This window comes from Oryza sativa, chromosome 9 (assembly GCF_034140825.1).
Source record: "Oryza sativa Japonica Group chromosome 9, ASM3414082v1".
In the NCBI taxonomy this organism is placed as follows: domain Eukaryota; kingdom Viridiplantae; phylum Streptophyta; class Magnoliopsida; order Poales; family Poaceae; genus Oryza; species Oryza sativa.
Window position 1 is genome coordinate 18,687,570 of NC_089043.1, and position 26,487 is coordinate 18,714,056.

The window sequence follows — 26,487 nt, forward strand, 5'->3', positions numbered from 1 at the left end:
GCCCGGAAATTCACTAGTAATTTCCGAACTTATTTGTGCATAAAATCCTCGTCCAGGAATCAGCCGAGGTACACAAACTGACAATTCAATATACAGATTCATCAATAACTAAAGCGAATAAATACTTACTTATGAGGCACTTAGTCCTCACCATGAAGAAAACTGCAGCGGAAAATAAAATCTAGCGAAGCTCCGGCTCCACTCCCACAGGCAGCTCAACTGGGGTATAAGCCAAACGTCTTCTCCTTCTGGATCCTTTTTCTTCAACTGAGGTTGATTGATTATTGCAAGGTGAGCATATGACATACTCAGCAAGCCACACAGCAAATATGCAAGTGCACAAGGATACCAAAGGATGGCATAATATAGGCTCATTTGCAAAAGCAGCATTTAGCAAAACATTTAAGAGAAGTAAAACAGTGGAGTAATTAATCAGAAATTTTAATCAACACTGAACAACACGCCCATGCTGCTCAGGCCCAACCATTCTGAAGCAACCATACCCGGCTGTACAGATCTAATCTCCAAACCAGGAGCTAAGCAAATTATTACCAGGTATAACATCTATAATTATTGTGAGAGGTGTGAGACTAATCACGAAAAACATTGCTCAACTCGCCCATAACCGCGGGCACGGCTATTCGAATAGTTTTACTCTGGCCAGAGGTGTACCACTGTACCCACAAGACACAGCCCCACATCATGTCACCATGTGCCTCAGTACCACCACGGTACCTCGGAAAGGGGCTGTGACAGTACCCCTTGCATAACACAATCCATCGCAGCGCACCATTCCTGGATCATAATCACCCCCTTATAAACAAGGCATGGACTCCCCAGCGACCCCCGTGGGCTTATCTCCGCCACTTCTCAGTCTGGTGCTCTGCAATGAACCATGCTATACAAAAGGTAAAGCCGTTGCCCACGCTGGCTTGTGGTTGGCACGGTTAATGTTTCACAACAGTAGCTCGCGAACCGGTCCTTAATTGTCATGAGCACGACTCTCAAAACCATGTGCTCACAACCCACCATTATCAAGTTTTAGTTGGCAAGTAATTAATTAACCAATCACGATTGACCATCGTGAGCTATCATTAAATATAACCATAAGTGATAGTGAAACATTAGTTATCCCAATTGTGTGCTAATGTTTCTAAGCATGGCTAAGCAATTATATCTAATATCTAGTTGAACCAATATATAAAGCTCAACTAGTCAAGTTATAATAACCCAAGGTATCAAGGAATAAAGTAATCAATGCAAACAGGCCATAACAAAGGAATAGGTTCACACCACCCAGTGACATTCGAAAATAAATGCACAGTTGAAATAAATAGAGAATTTAAATATAGGATCAACATGCTCAAAGGATTGTGTTTAGGATCTGTGTGACTTGCCTTGCAATAATCGGTCTTCAATTAATCTTCTTGAATACTTCCGGCGCACTCGCGAACCTTCGCAACGACGGAAACGACAAGCTAACACGCAAAACGAAGAAAAAGACTAATAAAAACCAAATAAACAATACATAAAAAGTAAACAAACATGTAGATCATAATTTTAGATGAATTATGAGACTTGAACGGCCTCATTCTGACTTCAAATGAATTTATTATGAATTTTACAAGATTAAATCTAATTAAAGCCCATTTAAAAAGAATTAAATAAATTTAATTCAATTTATGGACAATTTTAATATGTAGATCTTTATTTTACACAACTTTTGCAACTTGAACCACATTAAACTGATTTAAGATGAATTAGTTATGAATTTTTAAAGATTAAATCGGATTAAAACCTTTATATGGATTTTAATTAAATTATGACGCAATAATGAATTATTTTTGAAAAGGAAAAGAAGGATTATTGCGTCAGCGGCTAGGGTTTGCGGTGGACCGGGTGCATGGCGGCGGTTCACGCGAACGGACGGCCGAGATCAACCCTATCCAAAACGGACGGCCGAGATCGATCGGTCCACGCCCGGCTCACGGGAGAGGGCGACGATGACGTCAGCGACGACGTCAGCACCGGCGGCGGCTCGGCGGCTCGGACGGCTCGGACGGCGCATGCTCGCCGGCGAACGGCGGCTCTACGGCACAAACGGAGGGCACCAAGACGTAGATCACGGCGCGGCGAACTCACCGATGACCAAAACGTCGGCGGAAGACCAACGGACGGCGGCGGCGTCGAGGAAAAGGCGGCGGAGAAGATCGGGTCGACGGCGGCGACGGTGCTCCGGCGGTCTTCGGCGGCGGCGAAGCGGTGGACGGGGACGGCGGCGACCTTGCGAACCCGATGGTGGCGACGGCGACTGACGACGGCGGCTGCAACGGCGGCGCGGCGCGGCTGAACCGACGGCAACGACGGCGGCGACTAGGGCTACGCGGAGGCGGCGCTAGAGACGACGGCGGGCTAAGGCAAAGGTGGCGGCGGGTAGAAGAGACACTGGGGGTCCTTATAAAGGGGCTAGCGAGCGGCGACGGAGGCCCACGGCTGCCGGCGACGAGAAGGAAAGGTTGGGGAAAAACGAATCCGAATCAAACTCGAATCCGCCTATTTCCAAAGGAAATTGACCGGAGTTTCTATAAGAGAAAAGGAAGAGGAGATCGAGGAGATTATTTCCCCTCAATCGATTTGGCCGGAGAAGGAAAGGCGCGGCCGGATTTGGAAGGAGACGGCGGCGGCTTGCGCTAGGGTTTGGGCGGCGGCGGCGGCGCGAGGAGGACGACGGGTCTGACAGACGGGCCCCACCTGTCAGCGAGCGAAGGCGCGCGCGCGCGGCGGACTGGGCTGACTTGGGCCGGGAAGAGAGAGAAGAGAGGTTTTGGGCCGACTTTCGGCCCAAAGCCAGAAGAGAACTTTTAAAACCTTTTTCAATTTAAATTATTTCTTAAATGCAATTCCATTTATTAAAAATACTTCCTTAGCTCAAATAAATCCCAGAAAAATCTAGGAATTATAGAATTAAGCAAAGTATTTAACAAAATTTTATCTAGCCCAATTTTATGTTGAGATTTAACAAATTAAAATTAGATCTTCTCTTCTAGACTTTTAAAATCATTTCTAATAATTACTTTTAAACAACAATTTATAATTTAAGGATTTTTAAACAAGAAAAGCTCTTAACAAAAATAATTAGATTATTAATGATCAAATAATTACTGAACTGTTCTTTGTATCATTTAAGAATTGAGCTCTGAAAAATCCGAGAATATTTCAGAGAGTTGACTTAATCGTGGAGAATTTAATAAAAATTAAATCCATCCATGCTTTATATTTAGGAAATTTTATTTCCCACATTTTACTTCACTTGTAAATTAAAGAACACTTAATATAAATTCTATTATTAATTTATTAAATAATTTATAAATCCTGAAACAAAAATCAGGATGTGACAGAGATGGTGCTGATGGTCTTCCTCTGATTGTGAGTATATCAGAATGTCATCAATGAAAACCACAACAAACTTGTCCAAGTATTCCATGAACACTTTGTTCATTAAGTTCATGAAGAAGGCAGGTGCATTGGTTAAACCGAACGACATCACCGTGAATTCATACAGTCCGTATCGCGTGGTGAATGCGGTCTTCGGAATATCTTCTTCACGAATACGTAATTGGTGATATCCGGAACGAAGATCGATCTTGGAGAATACAGTGGCACCTTTAAGCTGATCGAACAGGTCATCGATCCGGGGAAGAGGATACTTGTTTTTGATGGTGACTTCATTGAGAGCTCTGTAGTCAACGCACATCCTCTTCGTCTTGTCTTTCTTCTCCACAAAAATCACAGGAGCACCCCAGGGGGAAGTACTCGGACGTATATACCCCTTTTCTTTCAACTCTTCCAACTGTTTCTTAACTTCGGCCAGTTCATTTGCTGCCATACGGTAGGGTCGCTTGTACAGAGGAGTGGTTCCTGGAGCAAGATCTATCCGGAACTCAATCTCTCGCTTGGGCGGCATTCCGGGTAGTTCTTCCGGAAACACGTCTCCGAACTCTCTGACTATGGGGATTTCTGACAGCCCTATCTGATGCAATTCTGAACTTCTGACAGAGGTTGGGGGTGCAAAGAAAACAACCGGTTGTTCCGGCCCTCGGTACAGAGTGACAGTGCGCCTCGCGCAATCCACTACCCCTTGGAATTGAGCCAACCAATTCATCCCAAGGATCACATCCAAGTTCTTGGTGTCTAGCAGAATCAGATCCGAGGGAAAAGGTATCCCCTGAATTTCTATAGGGACGGCAGGGCTATAATACTTTGCTGTCATAACCCCTCCAGGGGTGGTGATGAGCAGAGGGTTCCTAAGCCTTTCTACCCCCAACTGATTTCTCCCCACGAATGGCACAGATATAAACGAGTGGGAAGCTCCAGAGTCGAACAAAATGGTAGCAGGGATGGAGTGAATGAGGAACGTACCAACGATGACGTCTGGAGTTGTCAGCACGTCCTCGGCCGTCACGTGGTTCACACGACCCCGAATGACATCCTTCCCACCGTTGTTGGAGCGGGGAGGCGCTTGGCCTTGCTGGCGCCTTGGCTTCGGGCATTTATCCGCAAAGTGCCCAGGCTCGAAGCAGTTGAAGCACAGACGCTTGTCGCGACCGGGAAAATTGCCTTTTCCCGAACGCCAGAGTATTACTCCCCGTCCCAGGAAAAGCCGGGGTACACCATACAAACATGATATAGAAGACACATCTTTATTATATCGATAATATTCACATTATTACAAAGGCGCTTCAGGCCTGGCAATCAAAAATAAACAGCAGCGGACTAGCGGGCCTACGGCTCCATCTTCACAGGCGCTCAACTGGGGTATAAGCCAGGACTCCACCTAAGACATCTTCTCCAAAGCTTCTCTTACTGAAGGGGGGAGAAAGATAGAGCAAGAATGAGTACAACCACAGTACTCAGCAAGCCACACCGGCAGATGCATGGTTAATGCAAGGGGGTACAAGGAGTAATAATATAGGGGTTAAGTTTTGCAGAAAAGCAGCATTTAAAAGTCACTTAGTTGCCCAAAGCCATTTTATAAAGACGATCCTAGAGCTACACAGTATTATTAAACAAGGCCGTGAACCCTCACGAACCTGCCTTAACCCAAGGCCTACGATGATTCAGACCGAACTGGCAACCCGACCCTGGGTCCCAGCTCGTCCCAAGCCAACCCAGGCCAACCATTCCACATTTTAGTTGTTGAGCAAATTTTAAGAATTAAAACACTGACTTGGGTACATTGCTCGGCTTGCCCATAACCGAGGGCGCGGCTATTCGAATAGATTATACTCTGATCAGAGGCGTACATCTTTACCCACAAGACACATCTTCCTCACGTGCAACCACGTGCCACATACCACCACGGTATACGGACGGAAGACGTGACATAGTTCCCAACCCATCCTAGCCATACACAAGAGTACCGACCCAATCCCCCTACGGCCGGGACACCCGGGACAGGCAGGCAGGACTGAGCCCCCTAGCAGCAGGGCACCAACCCTCTGCCATGACATCTCGACTACCGGGCCGCAGCTCGTGTAGCCTTCATTTGCCCTGGAGAATGTCCATCGACCCCCGACTTCATCCATCTCCAATCCGTGTACTTTTGTTTATGACTAGACTGAGCCACAAACTAAGCCTTACCCACTAGACATGTGGAAGTACGGTAGTGCTTTGCAACAGAGGCCCGAAGACCGGTCCTTATATGGCCGAGGTGCTACCATCAAAACCATGCACCCCGAGCCCAGCCTAAAACCATTTTAGGGGATTTTGAATAGAGGGGGCGGGGTGAAGCCAATTCCACAATACTCCAACAATTCCATAGTGTCCAGGTGATATGAGAATTTCCCAAGTCTAAGGTTATAAAACCACCTAATGTTACCTGATTAAATTGCGAAGCATCTACCTAAATTTAAACTAGGGATACCACGAGTAGAGTGTCCACTAGTTGAGGTTTTGTTTAATCTAGGGTGAACAAGGTAATAATACTAACAATAACAATAATAATATGGTCATAACAAAGGTAAATAGGCATGGCTAAATAAAACAGTGATAACGCGGGAATTTAAATAAAGCGATAATGCAATAATTTAAATCAACATAATTTTACAAACTGGGATTCAATATGATCAAGATGATGTGTCTTGCCTTGCTCGCTTTCCCAAACGTCGGCTTCAACTTCCACGAAGAGCGGATCTTCCGAAGCTGCAGCGTCTACACGACCAACGGAAAAGAAAAAGGCTTTTACTCTACTAAACTCCACATAACAGCAGAAACAAAGCACAAAAATGGGTTCTTGACTTCTTAAGGAAAAATTAGAGACTTGAACGGTCCAATTCCGAGTTCAAATGGCCAAGTTATGGCCATTTGAAGTTTATATGCTCTTTAAATGGATATTTGCGAATTTCTTCATTTAAATTTTAATTAAAAAAAACTCATTTATTGCGTCAGCCGGGAGAGAGGGCGCGCGGACCGGGTCCACGGGAGTGGGGCCCACGCGTCAGCCTCTCGGTCCACGGTGGACCGGGAGCACGCGGCTGGCGGCGGTCGGCGCCGTGGGTCCCACGCGTCAGCCGCACCCGCGGGCGCGGGCGGCTGACGGCCGGGCCCCACCTGGCAGCCGCGAGGGCGCGCCCGAAGGCGGCCTCGCCGGCACGGCCGACGGGAGCGGCGCGCCCGCGCCCCGATGGTCACCGCCGGCGACCATCGGCGCGGCGGAGCAGCGCCCGAGAGAGCGGAGAGGAGGGGGAACGGAAGGGACGGTCCACGGCTCACCCCGGGACAACGAGGACGGCGGAAACGACGGCCGGAGTGGAGAAACGCGGCGGCGCGGTTCGGGACGGCGAGGGCGACGGTGCTCCGGCGGTCGGCGGGCGAAGCGAAGGGGCGGACGGGGTCGGCGACAACGCGGCGAAGCCGATGGAGGTGACGCCGAGTCGGGAGGAAGAGCGGAGCGACGGCGGCGGCTAACCGAAGATCGGCGGCGACGGCGGAGAGAGAAGAGAACGTCGCGAGCACGAATCCGACGGCGAGAGCGAGCGGCGAGCGGCGGAAACGGAAGAGCGGAGCTCGGGGAACGATTAAATAGCGCCGAGAGGGGGAGAGCGCGGCCGGGGAGAGAGGAAACGGGCGCGGAGATCTCGGCCGCCATTGAAGACGCCGGCGACGATTGCGGGATGGAAATCGGACGAATCCGAGGGAGAGAGAGAGGGAAAAACGGGGGAAACGGGAGAGGGAATCACGGGGAGTGATTCCCCCCTCTTTAATGCGCGCGGGGACGGCGGGATGCGGCGGAATCCGCGGCGGCGGCGGCGCTAGGGCACGGGCGGCGGCGGGCGCGGCGCGAGGAGGGAGATGACAGGTGGGACCCACCCGTCAGCGAGGGCGGCGGGCGGGCCCGCCTGTCAGCGGCGCGCGCGCGGGGGAGGCCGATGGGCCGCGGGGGAGAGGAGAGAGAGGGAGGGAGAGTTGGGCCGAGCCGGCCCAAGAGAGGAAGGGGGGGAAAGAAGACTTTTAGGGATTTTTCTTTTTATAAAACCTTTTCAACTTTGTTTATTTCTTCTCAATTATTATTTGTGCTCTGAAAATTCCACTAAAATTTGAGGGCTCTTTTTAGACCAAGGAGAATTTAACAAAAATTCTCCGGGCCACATTTGAATTTTTCTTGTACGTATTTTAGTGTTTGCCAATTTCTTTTCGAATTTTAATTAATTCTATTATTCCTTTTAGAGAATGACTTTTATTTCGGGATGAATTTATCAGGACGTGACAACGCTGCTGACCTTGTGTGTCCCTGCGGCCTTGACCAGGCTGCACAGTTGGCGTAGGAGGACGGGGCGCACGAGTCCCTTGTTGATTCTGCTGCTGCTGCGGCTGTGGGACGCGCACCACGAATTGAGGTCGAGGCGCGGAGCGAGGTTGCTGCTGCTGTTGTTGCTGCTGCGAGGAGGATCCCCCTGGATAGGGATTGGTGTAGCGGACCCTTTGGTTAGCACCCTGTTGATTGCGGAAATTCGCCAAGCGGCGCTTGTGCGACTCCAGCTCCTTGTGCTTGGCTTCCAAGCGGATGCTCTTGTCCACCAGACGTTGGAAGTCCGGGTAGTCCCTGGAGACTAGACAAACGGACAGCTCAGGGTCCATTCCCGCCAAGAACTTCTCTTGCTTCTCCTCATCTTCCCGCACATCCTCCGGGGCGTAACGGGCAAGGTTGTTGAACTCATGCAAATACTCCATCACGGAGCGGTTGCCTTGCTTCAACTCTCGGAACTCCCTCTTCTTAAGAGCCACGACTCCGGCGGGCACATGGGTTCTCCGGAAAGCGGCGGTGAAGCGAGCCCAAGTAATAGGTTGCCCCGCTGGCTGCGTAGCCTGGAAATGGTCCCACCATAGAGATGCGGGCCCTTGCAGCTGGTGGGCGGCGAAGATGACTTTCTCCTCATCGCTGCACTGCACAGTGTCTAGCTTTTTCCCCACGGCATGCAACCAATCCAACGCATCCACGGGGTTGTTGGAGCTAGAGAAGGTGGGTGGACGGATGCGGAGGAACTCGGCGAGTTTAGAGTGTTGGGGAGGTGGTGGGGGAGCATTATGTTGTGGCGGATTTTGGAGGTGGTGGAGGAAAGCAGTCATCATGTTGGCTTGCTGGGCGAGGATTTGGGTGAGAATGGCGTTGGTATCTGGTGGTGGAGGTGGAGGCGGAGGAGGAGGTGGAGGTGGGTTGCCTTGGTGGTTGTGGTTGCTGCCTTCAGGTTGGTTGCCATCACCGGTATTAGCATTTCTCCTGGTCGTCACCATCTGAAAACCCCACACAGAACCAGCAAACAGAGAGAGCTAACAATTAAAGCTAACCACCCACGACTACCATAATTCTTGAATTTATTACTGCGATTAAATTGGTTCATTAAAGTTCAAGTTGCTTAGGCAAACAAAATAAAGACAGGCTCCGACATAGTTATACCACAAACCGGCATAACCATGCCCCACACGACTCCAACAAGAAGACAAACGAGAAAGAACACACGCGCAAGCCTACTAACTGCTCGTCTACCGCTGCGACGGGCCAGGGCGGAAGGTGAGCAACAGCGCATCCTCCGTGCTACCAACGCCGGAGGCTTCCCCCTCCTGGGGAACCACGGGCGCGGGCTCGGCACGAGGGGTCTCCACGAAGCAGGTCCACGCCAGGGACTGACGAACAAGCTCGGGCCTGGAGGTGCTCTTGCGGGCGGTGATCTTCTGGCTGCGGCAGACGCAGCGACGCTTGGGGCGGCAGTCCTCTCCCTGGGCGATCTTGAGCTGATGCAGCTGCGCCTCCACCGCGTCTAGGTCCTTCTTGAGCTGCAGGTTCTCCTGACGCAGCTCCAGGATCTTCAAGTTGTTCTCGACCATCCCACGGCGCACCATCTGATGGAAGTCGATACGAGCCGCGTCGTATGCCTCCACCATGCGCGCCAGGTGCACGATGGTAGCGTCATCCTCCGAGCTAGCATCCCGGAAGGTGGCGTAGTCGCGGGCTCCTCCGCGACGAGGGTGGTAGCGGTAGGGCGAGTGCTGCAACTCGTCCGGGTAGCGCTGGTGAAGAGTGCCGATGGCGAGGAGAGCGGCGTTCTGGCAAGCGGCGGGGAAAGAATCTCCACCCGCGGTGACTGCCAGCGAAGTCCGCTCGGGAGAGCCAGAGAGGATCACTGCAGTGACCTCCCAACCAGCGTGGGGCTCTGCATCGTCACCCTCCTGCTCCGGAAGCGGCCGGGCCTGGTAGTCCACTCCATGTGGATACCCCAAGACCACGCACATGCCCCGCAGCTCCAAGACGAAGCCAGTCATGTCCAAACCACGACGGGTGACGCTGCCGGCCATCTACAAACAAAAACAAAAAGAAAAACAACATTTTAAAGGTCAGATTTTGGCGATAAATGAAGCAGCAAGACAGGGAGAGACTAGACAGTTTTCACAAATAACAAAGGATTTTTATTTTTGAAAATATAGCTAAGGCTTGGGATCTACGGCTCGTCCTAGGGTCAAGGGTGGCTCTGATACCAACTTGTCATGACCGGAAATAACCCAACGGGCGTTCCTGACGTGCGTGCATTAATCCTTGTCCCAGGAGGCAAGGTACACCAAAAGTTGATACAATTCAGAGTTTAACAAGCGGAAGCGTATATAGTTAACTTATTACATGGGCAACGAAGGCCCAGCACACACAGAGACAAACGAGAAACAGCGGAAGACTAGGGCGACGACCACAGGCGCTTGACGGCAGGCACGAGCTAGACACCGAAGCCTTCATCTTCAAGGAACTCCTCTTCTGGGGTTGGGAAAAATTGAGCAAGACTGAGTACAACCACCGTACTCAACAAGACACACCCACAAGTGCAGAATAAATGCAAGGGAGTACAAGGAGTTATACTATAAAGGGTTAGGGTTGCAGTAAACAGCATTTAAAGATATTTAGTTGCTCAAAGCTATTTTGTAAAGACGATTCTAGAACTATACAATGTTATTAATCAAGGCCGTGAACCCACACGAACCTGCCTTAACCCAAGGCCTATGATGATTCAGACCGAACTGGCAACCCGACCCTGGGTCCCAGCTCGTCCCAAGCCAACCCAGGCCAACCATTCCACATTTTAGTTGATAAGCAGATTTTAAGAATTAAAACACTAACTTGGGTACATTGCTCGGCTTGCCCATAACCAAGGGCGCGGCTATTCGAATAGATTATACTCTGATCAGATGTGTACATCTTTACCCACAAGACACATCTTCCTCACGTGTAGCCACGTGCCACATACCACCACGGTATACAGACGGAAGACGTGACATAGTTTCCAACCCATCCTAGCCATAGACAAGAGTACCGACCCAATCCCACCTACGGCCGGAACCCCCGGGACAGGCAGGCAGGACTGAGCCCCCAGCAGCAGGACACCGGCCCTGTGCCATGACATCTCGACTACCGGGCCGCAGCTCGTGTAGCCTTCATTTGCCCTGGAGAATGTCCATCGACCCCCGACTTCATCCATCTCCAATCCGTGTACTTTTGTTTATAACCAGACTGAGCCACAAACTAAGCCTTACCCACTAGACATGTGGAAGTACGGTAGTGCTTTGCAACAGAGGCCCGAAGACCGGTCCTTATATGGCCGAGGTGCTACTATCAAAACCATGCACCCCGAGCCCAGCCTAAAACCATTTTGGGGATTTTGAATAGAAGGAGCGGTGTGAATCCCATTTCCATAATAACCAGACCATTCCAAAGTATCCAGGTGATATGAATATTTCCCAAAGTCTAAAGTTGAAAAACCACCTAATGTTACCTAATTAAATTGCGAAGCATCTACCTAAAATTAAACTAGTGGTGCCATGAGTAGAGTGTCCACTAGTTGAGGTTTTGTTTATTCTAGGGTGAACAAGGTAATAATAACAATAACAATAATAATAAGGTCATAACAAGGGTAAATAGGCATGGCTAAATAAAACAGTGATAACGCGGGAATTTAAATAAAGCGATAATGCAATAATTTAAATCAACATAATTTTACAAACTGGGATTCAATATGTTCAAAGATGATGTGACTTGCCTTGCTCGATTTCCCAAACGTCGGCTTCAACTTCCACGAAGAGCGGATCTTCCGAAGCTGCAGCGTCTACACGACCAACGGAAAAGAAAAGGCTTTCACTCTAATAAACTCCATATAACAGCAGAAACAAAGCACAAAAATGGGTTCTTGACTTCTTAAGGAAAAATTAGAGACTTGAACGGTCCAATTCCGAGTTCAAATGGCCAAGTTATGGCCATTTGAAGTTTATATGCTCTTTAAATGGATATTTGCGAATTTCTTCATTTAAATTTTAATTAAAAATCGGATTTATTGCGTCAGCCGAGGGAGGGAGCGCGCGGACCGGGTCCACGGGAGTGGGGCCCACGCGGCAGCCTCACGGTCCACGGTGGACCGGGCGCACGCGGCGTGCGCCGGCCGGCGCCGTGGGTCCCACGCGTCAGCCGCACCCGCGGGCGCGGGCGGCTGACGGCCGGGCCCACCTGGCAGCCGCGGGGCGCGCCCGAAGGCGACCTCGCCGGCACGGCCGACGGGAGGCGGCGCGCCCGCGCCCCGATGGTCGCCGCCGGCGACCAACGGCGCGGCGGAGCGGCACCCGAGGGAGAGGAGGGAAGGGGGAAGCGAAAGGGGCGGTCCACGGCTCACCCCGGGACGACGAGGGCGGCGGAAACGACGACCGGAGCGGAGGAAGACGGCGGCGCGGCTCGGGTCGACGAGGACGGCGGCGTTCCGGCGGTCGGCGGGCGAAACGGAGGGGTGGACGAGGTCGACGAGAATGCGGCGAAGCCGAAGGAGGCGATGCCGAAGCGGGAGGAGGTCCGGGGCGACGACGGCGGCGAACCGGAGCTCGGCGGCGACGGCGGAGAGAGAGGGCGACGGCGCGAGCTCGAATCCGACGGGGAGAGAGAGTGGCGAGTGGCGGAAACGGAGGAGGGAGGCACGGGAAACGTTTATATAGCGTCGGGAGTGAGAGAGGGCGGCCGGATGAGGGGGAATCGGCCGCGGAAGATCCGGCCGCCATTGATGCGCCGGCGAGCTTTGCGGGAATAAATCCGAGCGAATCCGATGGAAAGAGAGAGGGAAAAGAGGGGGGAAAGAGGGAGGGAATCACGGGAGTGATTTCCCCCTCTTTATGGCGCGCGGGAACGGCGGGATGCGGCGAATTCGGCGGCGGCGGTGGCGCTAGGGCACGGGCGGGCGGCGGGAGCGGCGCGAGGTAGGGGATGACGGGTGGGCCCCACCCGTCAGCGAGGGTGGCGGGCGGGCCCGCCCGTCAGCGGCGCGCGCGCGGGGAGGGGGCCGATTGGGCCGCGGGGGAGAGGAGAGAGAGAGGGAGGGAAGTGGGCCGAGCCGGCCCAAGAAGGGAAGGGGGGAAAAGAAGACTTTTAGGGTTTTTCTTTTTATAAAACCTTTTTAACTTTGTTTATTTCTTCTCAATTATTATTTGTGCTCTGAAAATTCCGCTAAAATTTATTTACGCATTTTAGGCTTTTAGGAAATATACAAAAATCCTCCAAGCCTTATTTGACTTTTAACTTTGCACATTTTAATTGTTGGAGGCTTTCACATGGATTTTAATTATTCTATGCACAATTTCGAGGATGTATTTTAGAGTCGTTTTGGGACGCGACAGTCATCAGCGTATGATTAGTTGAGTGTTAATTATTTTATACCTTAAAAATGGATTAGTAGGATTTTTTAACCAACTTTTGTGTTGAATTGTCTTGCGAAAAACACACCGTTTAGCAGTTCGAGAAGCGTGCGCGCGGCGAAGGAGGGATTTTTTTCTCCGGATGCCAAAAAGGCAGCCTTAGAGCGTATAGAGCAAACGAGAAGTAAATGTCGTGGACATCTATGGTGAATATGCCACGTTACTCGCTAAGGGTTACGACGAAGCAGTCGTATTTGAGATAGGAAGTGCTTTGCACTTGGACGGCGCCGGGTATGATGCTCTTGTTCTAGTTTTAGCCGCTCATATGGTACTTATGGCGGAAAAAAAGACATGGCGGGTTGTCGTAAGTCCTAAAAAGAATTCGGATGAAAAAATCATGCCCGTTTTACTGAAGGGCACGCCGAATAGGGAGCTACGTACATAAATATTTCTTTGGCTAACTCTTTGAATAGGTCCAGCGGCTGAAACAAGGAGGCTAGCGCAGTTGTGCTATTGATTCAAGGCGGTTTGCAACCTATCCAAATGCAAGATGCCTAGGAAGCGGGATATTTAGCATGGAGGTTTTGGGCAAACCGAAAGATCTCGTCACAAGTCCTATGGTTATTTTACATGGAATCTCGGCAAATAACAGTCGCCCAACAACAGTCTTATATGTGTGCATATATCGAAGCGTTGATGCACGCAAGCTGGTCCGGTTTATGTAATTTCTTACATAAGATATTTTTACTCCATACTTTTGTTTAAAGAATCATTCAAAGGATTTCATGGAAAAGAAAAGTTCCGCCAAGTGCCAAGGATCGACATTTTGAACTAGAAATGTTAGATGGCACCGGATTATTTTTTTTCCCCTGGTGCTCTTACAAATGGAGAGAATGGAATGAGTTGCACGACATTTATTACATAAATAACCGTTGATACTCGGTACGTGTCCGATCGTCTACCAATGTCGGCGATGTAGTAGTAGACCTTTATTGATGGTTGGCGTGTGGCTCATGATGCGATTACCTGCATAACAGCCACTTTGAAGGATTCATCCATCAACTTAAACTTGTCAGCTGGGGCGGCATCGAGGACAGCTTTAGCTGCTTTCTTGTAGGCAAGTGAAGTTGCAGCAACTTTCTTCTCATCTCCTTGGGCCATCCCGAGAGCAGTTATGGCGAAGATTCTCCGCTTCCACGTGGCAGCTTCAACTTCATCCTTTTTTGCTGGTGGGGCAGCAGCCACAACGGAGTCGGCGGCCTCGTTGATGGCCTGAGCTGCCTCATCCAAGCGCTTATCGACAGGGGCGAGGAGGGCCTTGTTGAAGCTCTTCTCGACGGGGGCGTCGCATTCCACTTGCACTAACACGGCCGATGCCGCGATGGCTGCAAGGAGTTGGGCGACGGCTTTGGCCATTGCTAATGAACTGGACAGGGATCTTTCAATGTTGGAAGATGTTGCTACAGCGTGCGGATTTGCTGTGTGAGTTTGTAGGGATCATCGGGGCTTTAAATAGGGAAACATGTACCATGATAACCAAAGGCCAAGAGAGCTTCATGGTCCAAAATTGATTGGTTGCATGCATGTGTGCCAAGTGTTCGGTCCGCAGTGCATGCTATCTCTTGTCTTGACTGAGCCTGCAGGATCCAAATCTGGACTTCCACAACCCCGATATGAAATTTATATGTACGCAAGATGTTAATGGCTTATAACACATTGTCCGGTTGGCAATAGGTACGCGAATGAGCATGAACGACGTGTCGAGGGGTGTTGTCAAAGAAAAACAAAGGTAAGAACCACTTTGGCAACAAATTCGACAAGGTCATCAGCGATTCTTATACGAGTCTACGCAACGGTCACTAAAGTTCCAATAGCATGTGAAGCTATAAACATATCATTCAGGTTCCTAGGCATCAAACTTCGCCAATGTTACTTAGGGTGTGTTTGTGAGGAGGGGAAAAGAGAATATACGCAAAAAAGGGTGAGTCATCAGCGTATGATTAGTTGAGTGTTAATTATTTTATACCTTAAAAATGGATTAGTAGGATTTTTTAACCAACTTTTGTGTTGAATTGTCTTGCGAAAAACACACCGTTTAGCAGTTCGAGAAGCGTGCGCGCGGCGAACGAGGGATTTTTTTCTCCGGATGCCAAAAAGGCAGCCTTAGAGCGTATAGAGCAAACGAGAAGTACATGTCGTGGACATCTATGGTGAATATGCCACGTTACTCGCTAAGGGTTACGACGAAGCAGTCGTATTTGAGATAGGAAGTGCTTTGCACTTGGACAGCGCCGGGTATGATGCTCTTGTTCTAGTTTTAGCCGCTCATATGGTACTTATGGCGGAAAAAAAGACATGGCGGGTTGTCGTAAGTCCTAAAAAGAATTCGGATGAAAAAATCATGCCCGTTTTACTGAAGGGCACGCCGAATAGGGAGCTACGTACATAAATATTTCTTTGGCTAACTCTTTGAATAGGTCCAGCGGCTGAAACAAGGAGGCTAGCGCAGTTGTGCTATTGATTCAAGGCGGTTTGCAACCTATCTAAATGCAAGATGCCTAGGAAGCGGGATATTTAACATGGAGGTTTTGGGCAAACCGAAAGGTCTCGTCACAAGTCCTATGGTTATTTTACATGGAATCTCGGCAAATAACAGTCGCCCAACAACAGTCTTATATGTGTGCATATATCGAAGCGTTGATGCACGCAAGCTGGTCCGGTTTATGTTATTTCTTACAAAAGATATTTTTACTCCATACTTTTATTTAAAGAATCATTCAAAGGATTTCATGGAAAAAAAAAGTTCCGCCAAGTGCCAAGGATCGACATTTTGAACTAGAAATGTTAGATGGCACCGGATTATTTTTTTTCCACCTTGTGCTCTTACAAATGGAGAGAATGGAATGAGTAGAATTGATTGCACGACATTTATTACATAAATAACCGTTGATACTCAGTACGTGTCCGGTCGTCTACCAATGTCGGCGATGTAGTAGTAGACCTTTATTGATGGTTGGCGTGTGGCTCATGATGCGATTACCTGCATAACAGCCACTTTGAAGGATTCATCCATCAACTTAAACTTGTCAGCTGGGGCGGCATCGAGGACAGCTTTAGCTGCTTTCTTGTAGGCAAGTGAAGTTGCAGCAACTTTCTTCTCATCTCCTTGGGCCATCCCGAGAGCAGTTATGGCGAAGATTCTCCGCTTCCACGTGGCAGCTTCAACTTCATCCTTTTTTGCTGGTGGGGCAGCAGCCACAACGGAGTCGGCGGCCTCGTTGATGGCCTGAGCTGCCTCATCCAAGCGCTTATCGACAGGGGCGAGGAGGGCCTTGTTGAAGCTCTTCTCGACGGGGGCGTCGCATTCCACTTGCACTAACACGGCCGATGCCGCGATGGCTGCAAGGAGTAGGGCGACGGCTTTGGCCATTGCTAATGAACTGAACAGGGATCTTTCAATGTTGGAAGATGTTGCTACAGCGTGCGGATTTGCTGTGTGAGTTTGTAGGGATCATCGGGGCTTTAAATAGGGAAACATGTACCATGATAACCAAAGGCCAAGAGAGCTTCATGGTCCAAAATTGATTGGTTGCATGCATGTGTGCCAAGTGTTCGGTCCGCAGTGCATGCTATCTCTTGTCTTGACTGAGCCTGCAGGATCCAAATCTGGACTTCCACAACCCCGATATGAAATTTATATGTACGCAAGATGTTAATGGCTTATAACACATTGTCCGGTTGGCAATAGGTACGCGAATGAGCATGAACGACGTGTCGAGGGGTGTTGTCAAAGAAAAACAAAGGTAAGAACCACTTTGGCAACAAATTCGACAAGGTCATCAGCGATTCTTATACGAGTCTACGCAACGGTCACTAAAGTTCCAATAGCATGTGAAGCTATAAACATATCATTCAGGTTCCTAGGCATCAAACTTCGCCAATGTTACTTAGGGTGTGTTTGTGAGGAGGGGAAAAGAGAATATACGCAAAAAAGGGTGAGTCATCAGCGTATGATTAGTTGAGTGTTAATTATTTTATACCTTAAAAATGGATTAGTAGGATTTTTTAACCAACTTTTGTGTTGAATTGTCTTGCGAAAAACACACCGTTTAGCAGTTCGAGAAGCGTGCGCGCGGCGAACGAGGGATTTTTTTCTCCGGATGCCAAAAAGGCAGCCTTAGAGCGTATAGAGCAAACGAGAAGTAAATGTCGTGGACATCTATGGTGAATATGCCACGTTACTCGCTAAGGGTTACGACGAAGCAGTCGTATTTGAGATAGGAAGTGCTTTGCACTTGGACAGCGCCGGGTATGATGCTCTTGTTCTAGTTTTAGCCGCTCATATGGTACTTATGGCGGAAAAAAAGACATGGCGGGTTGTCGTAAGTCCTAAAAAGAATTCGGATGAAAAAATCATGCCCGTTTTACTGAAGGGCACGCCGAATAGGGAGCTACGTACATAAATATTTCTTTGGCTAACTCTTTGAATAGGTCCAGCGGCTGAAACAAGGAGGCTAGCGCAGTTGTGCTATTGATTCAAGGCGGTTTGCAACCTATCTAAATGCAAGATGCCTAGGAAGCGGGATATTTAACATGGAGGTTTTGGGCAAACCGAAAGGTCTCGTCACAAGTCCTATGGTTATTTTACATGGAATCTCGGCAAATAACAGTCGCCCAACAACAGTCTTATATGTGTGCATATATCGAAGCGTTGATGCACGCAAGCTGGTCCGGTTTATGTTATTTCTTACAAAAGATATTTTTACTCCATACTTTTATTTAAAGAATCATTCAAAGGATTTCATGGAAAAAAAAAGTTCCGCCAAGTGCCAAGGATCGACATTTTGAACTAGAAATGTTAGATGGCACCGGATTATTTTTTTTCCACCTTGTGCTCTTACAAATGGAGAGAATGGAATGAGTAGAATTGATTGCACGACATTTATTACATAAATAACCGTTGATACTCAGTACGTGTCCGGTCGTCTACCAATGTCGGCGATGTAGTAGTAGACCTTTATTGATGGTTGGCGTGTGGCTCATGATGCGATTACCTGCATAACAGCCACTTTGAAGGATTCATCCATCAACTTAAACTTGTCAGCTGGGGCGGCATCGAGGACAGCTTTAGCTGCTTTCTTGTAGGCAAGTGAAGTTGCAGCAACTTTCTTCTCATCTCCTTGGGCCATCCCGAGAGCAGTTATGGCGAAGATTCTCCGCTTCCACGTGGCAGCTTCAACTTCATCCTTTTTTGCTGGTGGGGCAGCAGCCACAACGGAGTCGGCGGCCTCGTTGATGGCCTGAGCTGCCTCATCCAAGCGCTTATCGACAGGGGCGAGGAGGGCCTTGTTGAAGCTCTTCTCGACGGGGGCGTCGCATTCCACTTGCACTAACACGGCCGATGCCGCGATGGCTGCAAGGAGTAGGGCGACGGCTTTGGCCATTGCTAATGAACTGAACAGGGATCTTTCAATGTTGGAAGATGTTGCTACAGCGTGCGGATTTGCTGTGTGAGTTTGTAGGGATCATCGGGGCTTTAAATAGGGAAACATGTACCATGATAACCAAAGGCCAAGAGAGCTTCATGGTCCAAAATTGATTGGTTGCATGCATGTGTGCCAAGTGTTCGGTCCGCAGTGCATGCTATCTCTTGTCTTGACTGAGCCTGCAGGATCCAAATCTGGACTTCCACAACCCCGATATGAAATTTATATGTACGCAAGATGTTAATGGCTTATAACACATTGTCCGGTTGGCAATAGGTACGCGAATGAGCATGAACGACGTGTCGAGGGGTGTTGTCAAAGAAAAACAAAGGTAAGAACCACTTTGGCAACAAATTCGACAAGGTCATCAGCGATTCTTATACGAGTCTACGCAACGGTCACTAAAGTTCCAATAGCATGTGAAGCTATAAACATATCATTCAGGTTCCTAGGCATCAAACTTCGCCAATGTTACTTAGGGTGTGTTTGTGAGGAGGGGAAAAGAGAATATACGCAAAAAAGGGTGAGTCATCAGCGTATGATTAGTTGAGTGTTAATTATTTTATACCTTAAAAATGGATTAGTAGGATTTTTTAACCAACTTTTGTGTTGAATTGTCTTGCGAAAAACACACCGTTTAGCAGTTCGAGAAGCGTGCGCGCGGCGAACGAGGGATTTTTTTCTCCGGATGCCAAAAAGGCAGCCTTAGAGCGTATAGAGCAAACGAGAAGTAAATGTCGTGGACATCTATGGTGAATATGCCACGTTACTCGCTAAGGGTTACGACGAAGCAGTCGTATTTGAGATAGGAAGTGCTTTGCACTTGGACAGCGCCGGGTATGATGCTCTTGTTCTAGTTTTAGCCGCTCATATGGTACTTATGGCGGAAAAAAAGACATGGCGGGTTGTCGTAAGTCCTAAAAAGAATTCGGATGAAAAAATCATGCCCGTTTTACTGAAGGGCACGCCGAATAGGGAGCTACGTACATAAATATTTCTTTGGCTAACTCTTTGAATAGGTCCAGCGGCTGAAACAAGGAGGCTAGCGCAGTTGTGCTATTGATTCAAGGCGGTTTGCAACCTATCTAAATGCAAGATGCCTAGGAAGCGGGATATTTAACATGGAGGTTTTGGGCAAACCGAAAGGTCTCGTCACAAGTCCTATGGTTATTTTATATGGAATCTCGGCAAATAACAGTCGCCCAACAACAATCTTATATGTGTGCATATATCGAAGCGTTGATGCACGCAAGCTGGTCCGGTTTATGTTATTTCTTACATAAGATATTTTTACTCCATACTTTTGTTTAAAGAATCATTCAAAGGATTTCATGGAAAAGAAAAGTTCCGCCAAGTGCCAAGGATCGACATTTTGAACTAGAAATGTTAGATGGCACCGGATTATTTTTTTTTCCCCTGGTGCTCTTACAAATGGAGAGAATGGAATGAGTTGCACGACATTTATTACATAAATAACCGTTGATACTCGGTACGTGTCCGATCGTCTACCAATGTCGGCGATGTAGTAGTAGACCTTTATTGATGGTTGGCGTGTGGCTCATGATGCGATTACCTGCATAACAGCCACTTTGAAGGATTCATCCATCAACTTAAACTTGTCAGCTGGGGCGGCATCGAGGACAGCTTTAGCTGCTTTCTTGTAGGCAAGTGAAGTTGCAGCAACTTTCTTCTCATCTCCTTGGGCCATCCCGAGAGCAGTTATGGCGAAGATTCTCCGCTTCCACGTGGCAGCTTCAACTTCATCCTTTTTTGCTGGTGGGGCAGCAGCCACAACGGAGTCGGCGGCCTCGTTGATGGCCTGAGCTGCCTCATCCAAGCGCTTATCGACAGGGGCGAGGAGGGCCTTGTTGAAGCTCTTCTCGACGGGGGCGTCGCATTCCACTTGCACTAACACGGCCGATGCCGCGATGGCTGCAAGGAGTAGGGCGACGGCTTTGGCCATTGCTAATGAACTGGACAGGGATCTTTCAATGTTGGAAGATGTTGCTAATGCGCGTGGATTTGCTGTGTGAGTTTGTAGGGATCATCGGGGCTTTAAATAGGGAAACACGTACCATGATAACCTAAGGCCAAGAGAGCTTTGTGGTCCAAAATTGATTGGTTGCATGCATGTGTGCCAAGTGTTCGGTCCGTAGTGCATGCTATCCCTTGTCTTGACTGAGCCTGCAGGATCCAAATCTGGACTTCCACAACCCCGATATGAAACTTATATGTACGCAAGATGTTAATGGCATATAACCCATTGTCCGGTTGGCAATAGGTACGCGAATGAGCATGAACGACGTGTCGAGGGGTGTTGTCAAAGAAAAACAAAGGTAAGAACCACTTTGGCAACAAATTCGACAAGGTCATCAGCGATTCTTATACGAGTCTACGCAACGGTCACTAAAGTTCCAATAGCATGTGAAGCTATAAACATATCATTCAGGTTCCTAGGCATCAAACTTCGCCAATGTTACTTAGGGTGTGTTTGTGAGGAGGGGAAAAGAGAATATACGCAAAAAAGGGTGAGTCATCAGCGTATGATTAGTTGAGTGTTAATTATTTTATACCTGAAAAATGGATTAGTAGGATATTTTAACCAACTTTTGTGTTGAATTGTCTTGCGAAAAACACACCGTTTAGCAGTTCGAGAAGCGTGTGCGCGGCGAACGAGGGATTTTTTTCTCCGGATGCCAAAAAGGCAGCCTTAGAGCGTATAGAGCAAACGAGAAGTAAATGTCGTGGACATCTATGGTGAATATGCCACGTTACTCGCTAAGGGTTACGACGAAGCAGTCGTATTTGAGATAGGAAGTGCTTTGCACTTGGACAGCGCCGTGTATGATGCTCTTGTTCTAGTTTTAGCCGCTCATATGGTACTTATGGCGGAAAAAAAGACATGGCGGGTTGTCGTAAGTCCTAAAAAGAATTCGGATGAAAAAATCATGCCTGTTTTACTGAAGGGCACGCCGAATAGGGAGCTACGTACATAAATATTTCTTTGGCTAACTCTTTGAATATGTCCAGCGGCTGAAACAAGGAGGCTAGCGCAGTTGTGCTATTGATTCAAGGCGGTTTGCAACCTATCTAAATGCAAGATGCCTAGGAAGCGGGATATTTAACATGGAGGTTTTGGGCAAACCGAAAGGTCTCGTCACAAGTCCTATGGTTATTTTACATGGAATCTCGGCAAATAACAGTCGCCCAACAACAGTCTTATATGTGTGCATATATCGAAGCGTTGATGCACGCAAGCTGGTCCGGTTTATGTTATTTCTTACATAAGATATTTTTACTCCATACTTTTGTTTAAAGAATCATTCAAAGGATTTCATGGAAAAAAAAAGTTCCGCCAAGTGCCAAGGATCGACATTTTGAACTAGAAATGTTAGATGGCACCGGATTATTTTTTTTCCACCTGGTGCTCTTACAAATGGAGAGAATGGAATGAGTAGAATTGATTGCACGACATTTATTACATAAATAACCGTTGATACTCGGTACGTGTCCGGTCGTCTACCAATGTCGGCGGTGTAGCAGTAGACCTTTATTGAAGGTTGGCGTGTGGCTCATGATGCGATTACCTCCATAGCAGCCACTTTGAAGGATTCATCCATCAACTTAAACTTGTCAGCTGGGGCGGCATCGAGGACAGCTTTAGCTGCTTTCTTGTAGGCAAGTGAAGTTGCAGCAACTTTCTTCTCATCTCCTTGGGCCATCCCGAGAGCAGCAAAGGCGAACATTCTCCGCTTCCAGGTGGCAGCTTCAACTTCATCCTTTTTTGCTGGTGGGGCAGCAGCCACAACGGAGTCGGCGGCCTCGTTGATGGCCTGAGTTGCCTCATCCAAGCGCTTATCGACAGGGGCGAGGAGGGCCTTGTTGAAGCTCTTCTCGACGGGGGCGTCGCATTCCACTTGCACTAACACGGCCGATGCCGTGATGGCTGCAAGGAGTAGGGCGACGGCTTTGGCCATTGCTAATTGTCACGCCCGGAATTTCTATCCAAAATTCCAAACGCTTACATGTGTGTGAACCCTCGTCCAGGAATCAGCCGAGGCACACAATAACAAATTGATAATAGAGTACAATTATTACTCTAATTAATAAGCGAATAAAATGTCATTACAGAGGTAGATAGTTCCTCTCAATCAATAAAGATCTAAGCAGCGGAAAATAAAATAAACGGCGCAGACGGCTCCACTCCACAGGCAGCTTGACCAAGGCTACACCTACTCCTCCACACCATCAGCCTCATTGAAGAACTCTTCCTCTGATGAATGATTGCAAGGTGAGTATATGACATACTCAGCAAGCCACGCAGCAAATATGCAAGTGCACAGGGTAACAAAGGATGGCATAATAGGGCTCCATTTGCAAAAAGCAGCATTTAGCAAACATTTGAGAATTTAAAACAGTTAAGTATTTAAACAATATTAATCCAACACTATACAACATACCCTGTTGTATAGGCCCATCCATTCTGAACAACCATCCCGGCTGCACAGTTCTATCTCCAAACCAGGAATATACCATTCCAAACCAGGAGCTAATCAAATTATTACCAGTTATAGCATCTTCTATTATGGTGAGAAGGGTGAGACTAATCACGAAAGACATTGTTCGACCCGCCCATAACCGCGGGCACGGCTATTCGAATAGTTTTACTCTGATCAGAGGTGTACCACTGTACCCACAAGACACAACCCCACATCATGTCACCATGTGCCTCAATACCACCACGGTACCTCGGAAAGGAGTTGTGACAATACCCCTCGCATAACACAATCCATTGCAGCGCACCTTCCTGGATCATAATCACCCCCTTATAAACAAGGCATGGACTCCCCAGCGACCCCCGTGAGCTTATCTCCGCCACTTCTCAGTCTGGTGCCCCGCAATGAACCATGCTATACAAAAGATAAAGCCGTTGCCCATGCTGGCTTGTGGTTGGCACGATAAATGTTTCACAACCGAAACTCGTGAACCGGTCCTTAATTGTCATGAGCACGACCAGCAAAACCATGTGCTCACAACCCACCATTATCAGGCTTTAGTTGGCACATTAATTAATTAACTAACCACGATTGACCATCGTGAACTATCAATAAGCCATCATGAAATAATAGTGAATCATAAGTTATCCCAAAAGTGAGCTAATGTTTCTAAGCAGGGCTAAGCAATTATACCTAATATCTAGTTGAACCAATATAAATAAAGTTCAACCAGTCAAATTATTATAACCCAAGGTATCAAGGAATAAGGTAAACAAGAACAAAAGGGCTATAACAAACAATAGGTTATTTCCACCCAATGACATTCGAAAATAAATGCAATAGTTGAAAAGAAATAATAGCTTTAAATAGGATCAACATGCTCAAAGGGTTGTTTGGGATCTGTGTGACTTGCCTTGCTGGCCTTGGAACTCTTCAAACTCTTCTCCGGCGAAAACGGACTCTCCGGAAACGACGGAATCTAAGCAGAAAAGAACAAAATTACCAAAACAACACATAAACAAGCATGAACAGTACGTGTGGATATTTTTAATGTGTAGATCTCAATTTTAGAAAAATTTAGAGACTTGAACCAACTAAATCGGAGCTAAGATGAATTAGTTATGAATTTTTAAAGATTAAATCGGATTAAAAACACTTATATCGGTTTAAATTGAATTATGACGCAATAATGAATTATTTTTGAAAAGGAAAAAGGGATTTATTGCGTCAGCGGGCTAGGGTTTCGGTGGACCGGGCGCACGGGCGGCGGTTCACGCGAACGGACGGCCGAGATTCGATCCAATCCAAACGGACGGCCGAGATCGATCGGGTCCACGGCGGCTCACGGCGGACGACCCTGATGACGTCAGCGGTGACGTCACCGACAGCGGCGGCGGCTCGGCGGAGCGGACGGCTTGGGCGGCGCACGCTCGCCGACGAACGGCGGCGCGAGGACGCTAACGAAGAGCACCAGCACGTATAGGACGACGCGGCGAACACACCGGTGACCAAAACGGCGGCGGACGAACAACGGACGACAACAGCGACGAGAAGGAAGCGGCGGAAACCTTCGGGTTGTCGACGGCGACGCTGCTCCGGTGATCTCCGGCGACGGCGAAGGGGCGAACGAGGACGGCGACGCGACGGCGACCACGATGACGTCCTTCCCGAGCGACGGCGACGTCTGGAACGGCGGCGGCGCACGGCTGGAGCGGCGGCGACGACGGCAAAGCTAGGGCACACGGCGCTAGAGCTCTTCCGGCGACGAGAGGCAAAGGCGAAGGTGGCGACGGGTAGAGGAGACTCCGGGGGTCCTTTTAAAGGGGCTCGGAGGCGGCGACGAAGGCCCACGGCGACCGGCGACGGCGAAGGAAACCTCGGGCTTGGAGAGAAAGAAACCGATCCGAATCGAACTCGATTCCACGAGCTTCCAAAACGTTTTAGCCGATGATTCCAAAGGAGAAAAGGTAGAGGAGATCCCGGCGATCATTTCCCCCCTATCAATTCGGCCGGAGAAGGAAAGGAACGGCCGAATTTGGAAAGGAACGGCGGCGGCGGCTCGGCGGCGGCGCGCTAGGGTTTCGGCCCGAGGAAGACGACGGGCCTGACAGGTGGGACCCACCTGTCAGCGACCGAACGCACGCGCGCGCGGGCGGCTCGGCTGCGGACTGGGCCGACTTGGGCCGGGGGAGAGAGAGAGAGAGTTTTGGGCCGACTTTCGGCCCAAAGCCAAAAGAGAACTTTTAAAACCTTTTTTTCAATTTAAATTATTTCTTAAATGCAATTCCATTTATTAAAAATACTTTCTTAGCTCAAATAAATCCCAGAAAAATCTAGGAATTATAGAATTAAGCAAAGTATTTAATGAAATTTTATCTGGCCCCATTTTATATTGGAATTTATTAATTAAACTTAGATTTTCTTTTCAACACTTTTAAAATAAATTCTAGAAATTCCATTTAAACAACAATTTATATATTTTGAATTTTCAGGGTGTGACACTAATGAACTGGACAGGGATCTTTCAATGTTGGAAGATGTTGCTACTGCGCGCGGATTTGCTGTGTGAGTTTGTAGGGATCATCGGGGCTTTAAATAGGGAAACACGTACCATGATAACCTAAGGCCAAGAGAGCTTCATGGTCCAAAATTGATTGGTTGCATGCATGTGTGCCAAGTGTTCGGTCCGTAGTGCATGCTATCCTTTGTCTTGACTGAGCCTGCAAGATCCAAATCTGGACTTCCACAACCCCGATATGAAATTTATATGTACGCAAGATGTTAAGGGCAGAAAACCCATTGTCCGGTTGGCAATAGGTACGCGAATGAGCATGAACGACGTGTCGAGGGGTGTTGTCAAAGAAAAACAAAGGTAAGAACCACTTTGGCAACAAATTCGACAAGGTCATCAGCGATTCTTATACGAGTCTACGCAACGGTCACTAAAGTTCCAATAGCATGTGAAGCTATAAACATATCATTCAGGTTCCTAGGCATCAAACTTCGCCAATGTTACTTACGGTGTGTTTGTGAGGAGGGGAAAAGAGAATATACGCAAAAAAGGGTGAGTCATCAGCGTATGATTAGTTGAGTGTTAATTATTTTATACCTTAAAAATTGATTAGTAGGATATTTTAACCAACTTTTGTACCGAATTGTCTTGCGAAAAACACACCGTTTAGCAGTTCGAGAAGCGTGCGCGCGGCGAACGAGGGATTTTTTTTCTCCGGATGCCAAAAACGCAGCCTTAGAGCGTATATAGCAAAGGAGAAGTAAATGTCGAGGACATCGATGGTGAATAT

At 48.3% G+C, this 26,487-nt stretch overlaps 5 protein-coding genes across 5 annotated transcripts; all 5 read right to left on the bottom strand.

The window, feature by feature from the left end:
* Positions 1-14,012: 14,012 nt before the first annotated feature.
* LOC107278044 (uncharacterized protein OsI_030282) lies at positions 14,013-14,672 on the bottom strand. Its single transcript, XM_015755396.3, has one exon. The coding sequence runs from the start codon at positions 14,617-14,619 to the stop codon at positions 14,215-14,217; it is 405 nt and encodes a 134-aa protein (XP_015610882.1). The 5' UTR covers positions 14,620-14,672; the 3' UTR covers positions 14,013-14,214.
* Positions 14,673-15,995: 1,323 nt separating this feature from the next.
* LOC136351664 (uncharacterized protein OsI_030282) lies at positions 15,996-16,690 on the bottom strand. The gene has a single exon (XM_066303926.1). The coding sequence runs from the start codon at positions 16,631-16,633 to the stop codon at positions 16,229-16,231; it is 405 nt and encodes a 134-aa protein (XP_066160023.1). The 5' UTR covers positions 16,634-16,690; the 3' UTR covers positions 15,996-16,228.
* A 1,312-nt stretch (positions 16,691-18,002) lies between these two features.
* On the bottom strand, positions 18,003-18,704 carry LOC9272242 (uncharacterized protein OsI_030282). Its single transcript, XM_066304204.1, has one exon. The coding sequence runs from the start codon at positions 18,645-18,647 to the stop codon at positions 18,243-18,245; it is 405 nt and encodes a 134-aa protein (XP_066160301.1). The 5' UTR covers positions 18,648-18,704; the 3' UTR covers positions 18,003-18,242.
* Positions 18,705-20,023: 1,319 nt separating this feature from the next.
* Positions 20,024-20,724, bottom strand: LOC4347011 (uncharacterized protein OsI_030282). The gene has a single exon (XM_015755399.3). It carries the CDS (start codon positions 20,650-20,652, stop codon positions 20,248-20,250), a length of 405 nt encoding a protein of 134 aa, XP_015610885.1. The 5' UTR covers positions 20,653-20,724; the 3' UTR covers positions 20,024-20,247.
* A 1,354-nt stretch (positions 20,725-22,078) lies between these two features.
* Positions 22,079-22,681, bottom strand: LOC9269860 (uncharacterized protein OsI_031781). Its single transcript, XM_015755400.3, has one exon. It carries the CDS (start codon positions 22,664-22,666, stop codon positions 22,262-22,264), a length of 405 nt encoding a protein of 134 aa, XP_015610886.1. The 5' UTR covers positions 22,667-22,681; the 3' UTR covers positions 22,079-22,261.
* Positions 22,682-26,487: the final 3,806 nt, after the last annotated feature.

Bases quoted from the DNA above. Each gene is read 5' to 3' on its own strand.
- LOC9272242 (XM_066304204.1), bottom strand. From the start codon at position 18,647: ATGGCCAAAGCCGTCGCCCTACTCCTTGCAGCCATCGCGGCATCGGCC.
- LOC4347011 (XM_015755399.3), bottom strand. From the start codon at position 20,652: ATGGCCAAAGCCGTCGCCCTACTCCTTGCAGCCATCGCGGCATCGGCC.
- LOC136351664 (XM_066303926.1), bottom strand. From the start codon at position 16,633: ATGGCCAAAGCCGTCGCCCTACTCCTTGCAGCCATCGCGGCATCGGCC.
- LOC9269860 (XM_015755400.3), bottom strand. From the start codon at position 22,666: ATGGCCAAAGCCGTCGCCCTACTCCTTGCAGCCATCACGGCATCGGCC.
- LOC107278044 (XM_015755396.3), bottom strand. From the start codon at position 14,619: ATGGCCAAAGCCGTCGCCCAACTCCTTGCAGCCATCGCGGCATCGGCC.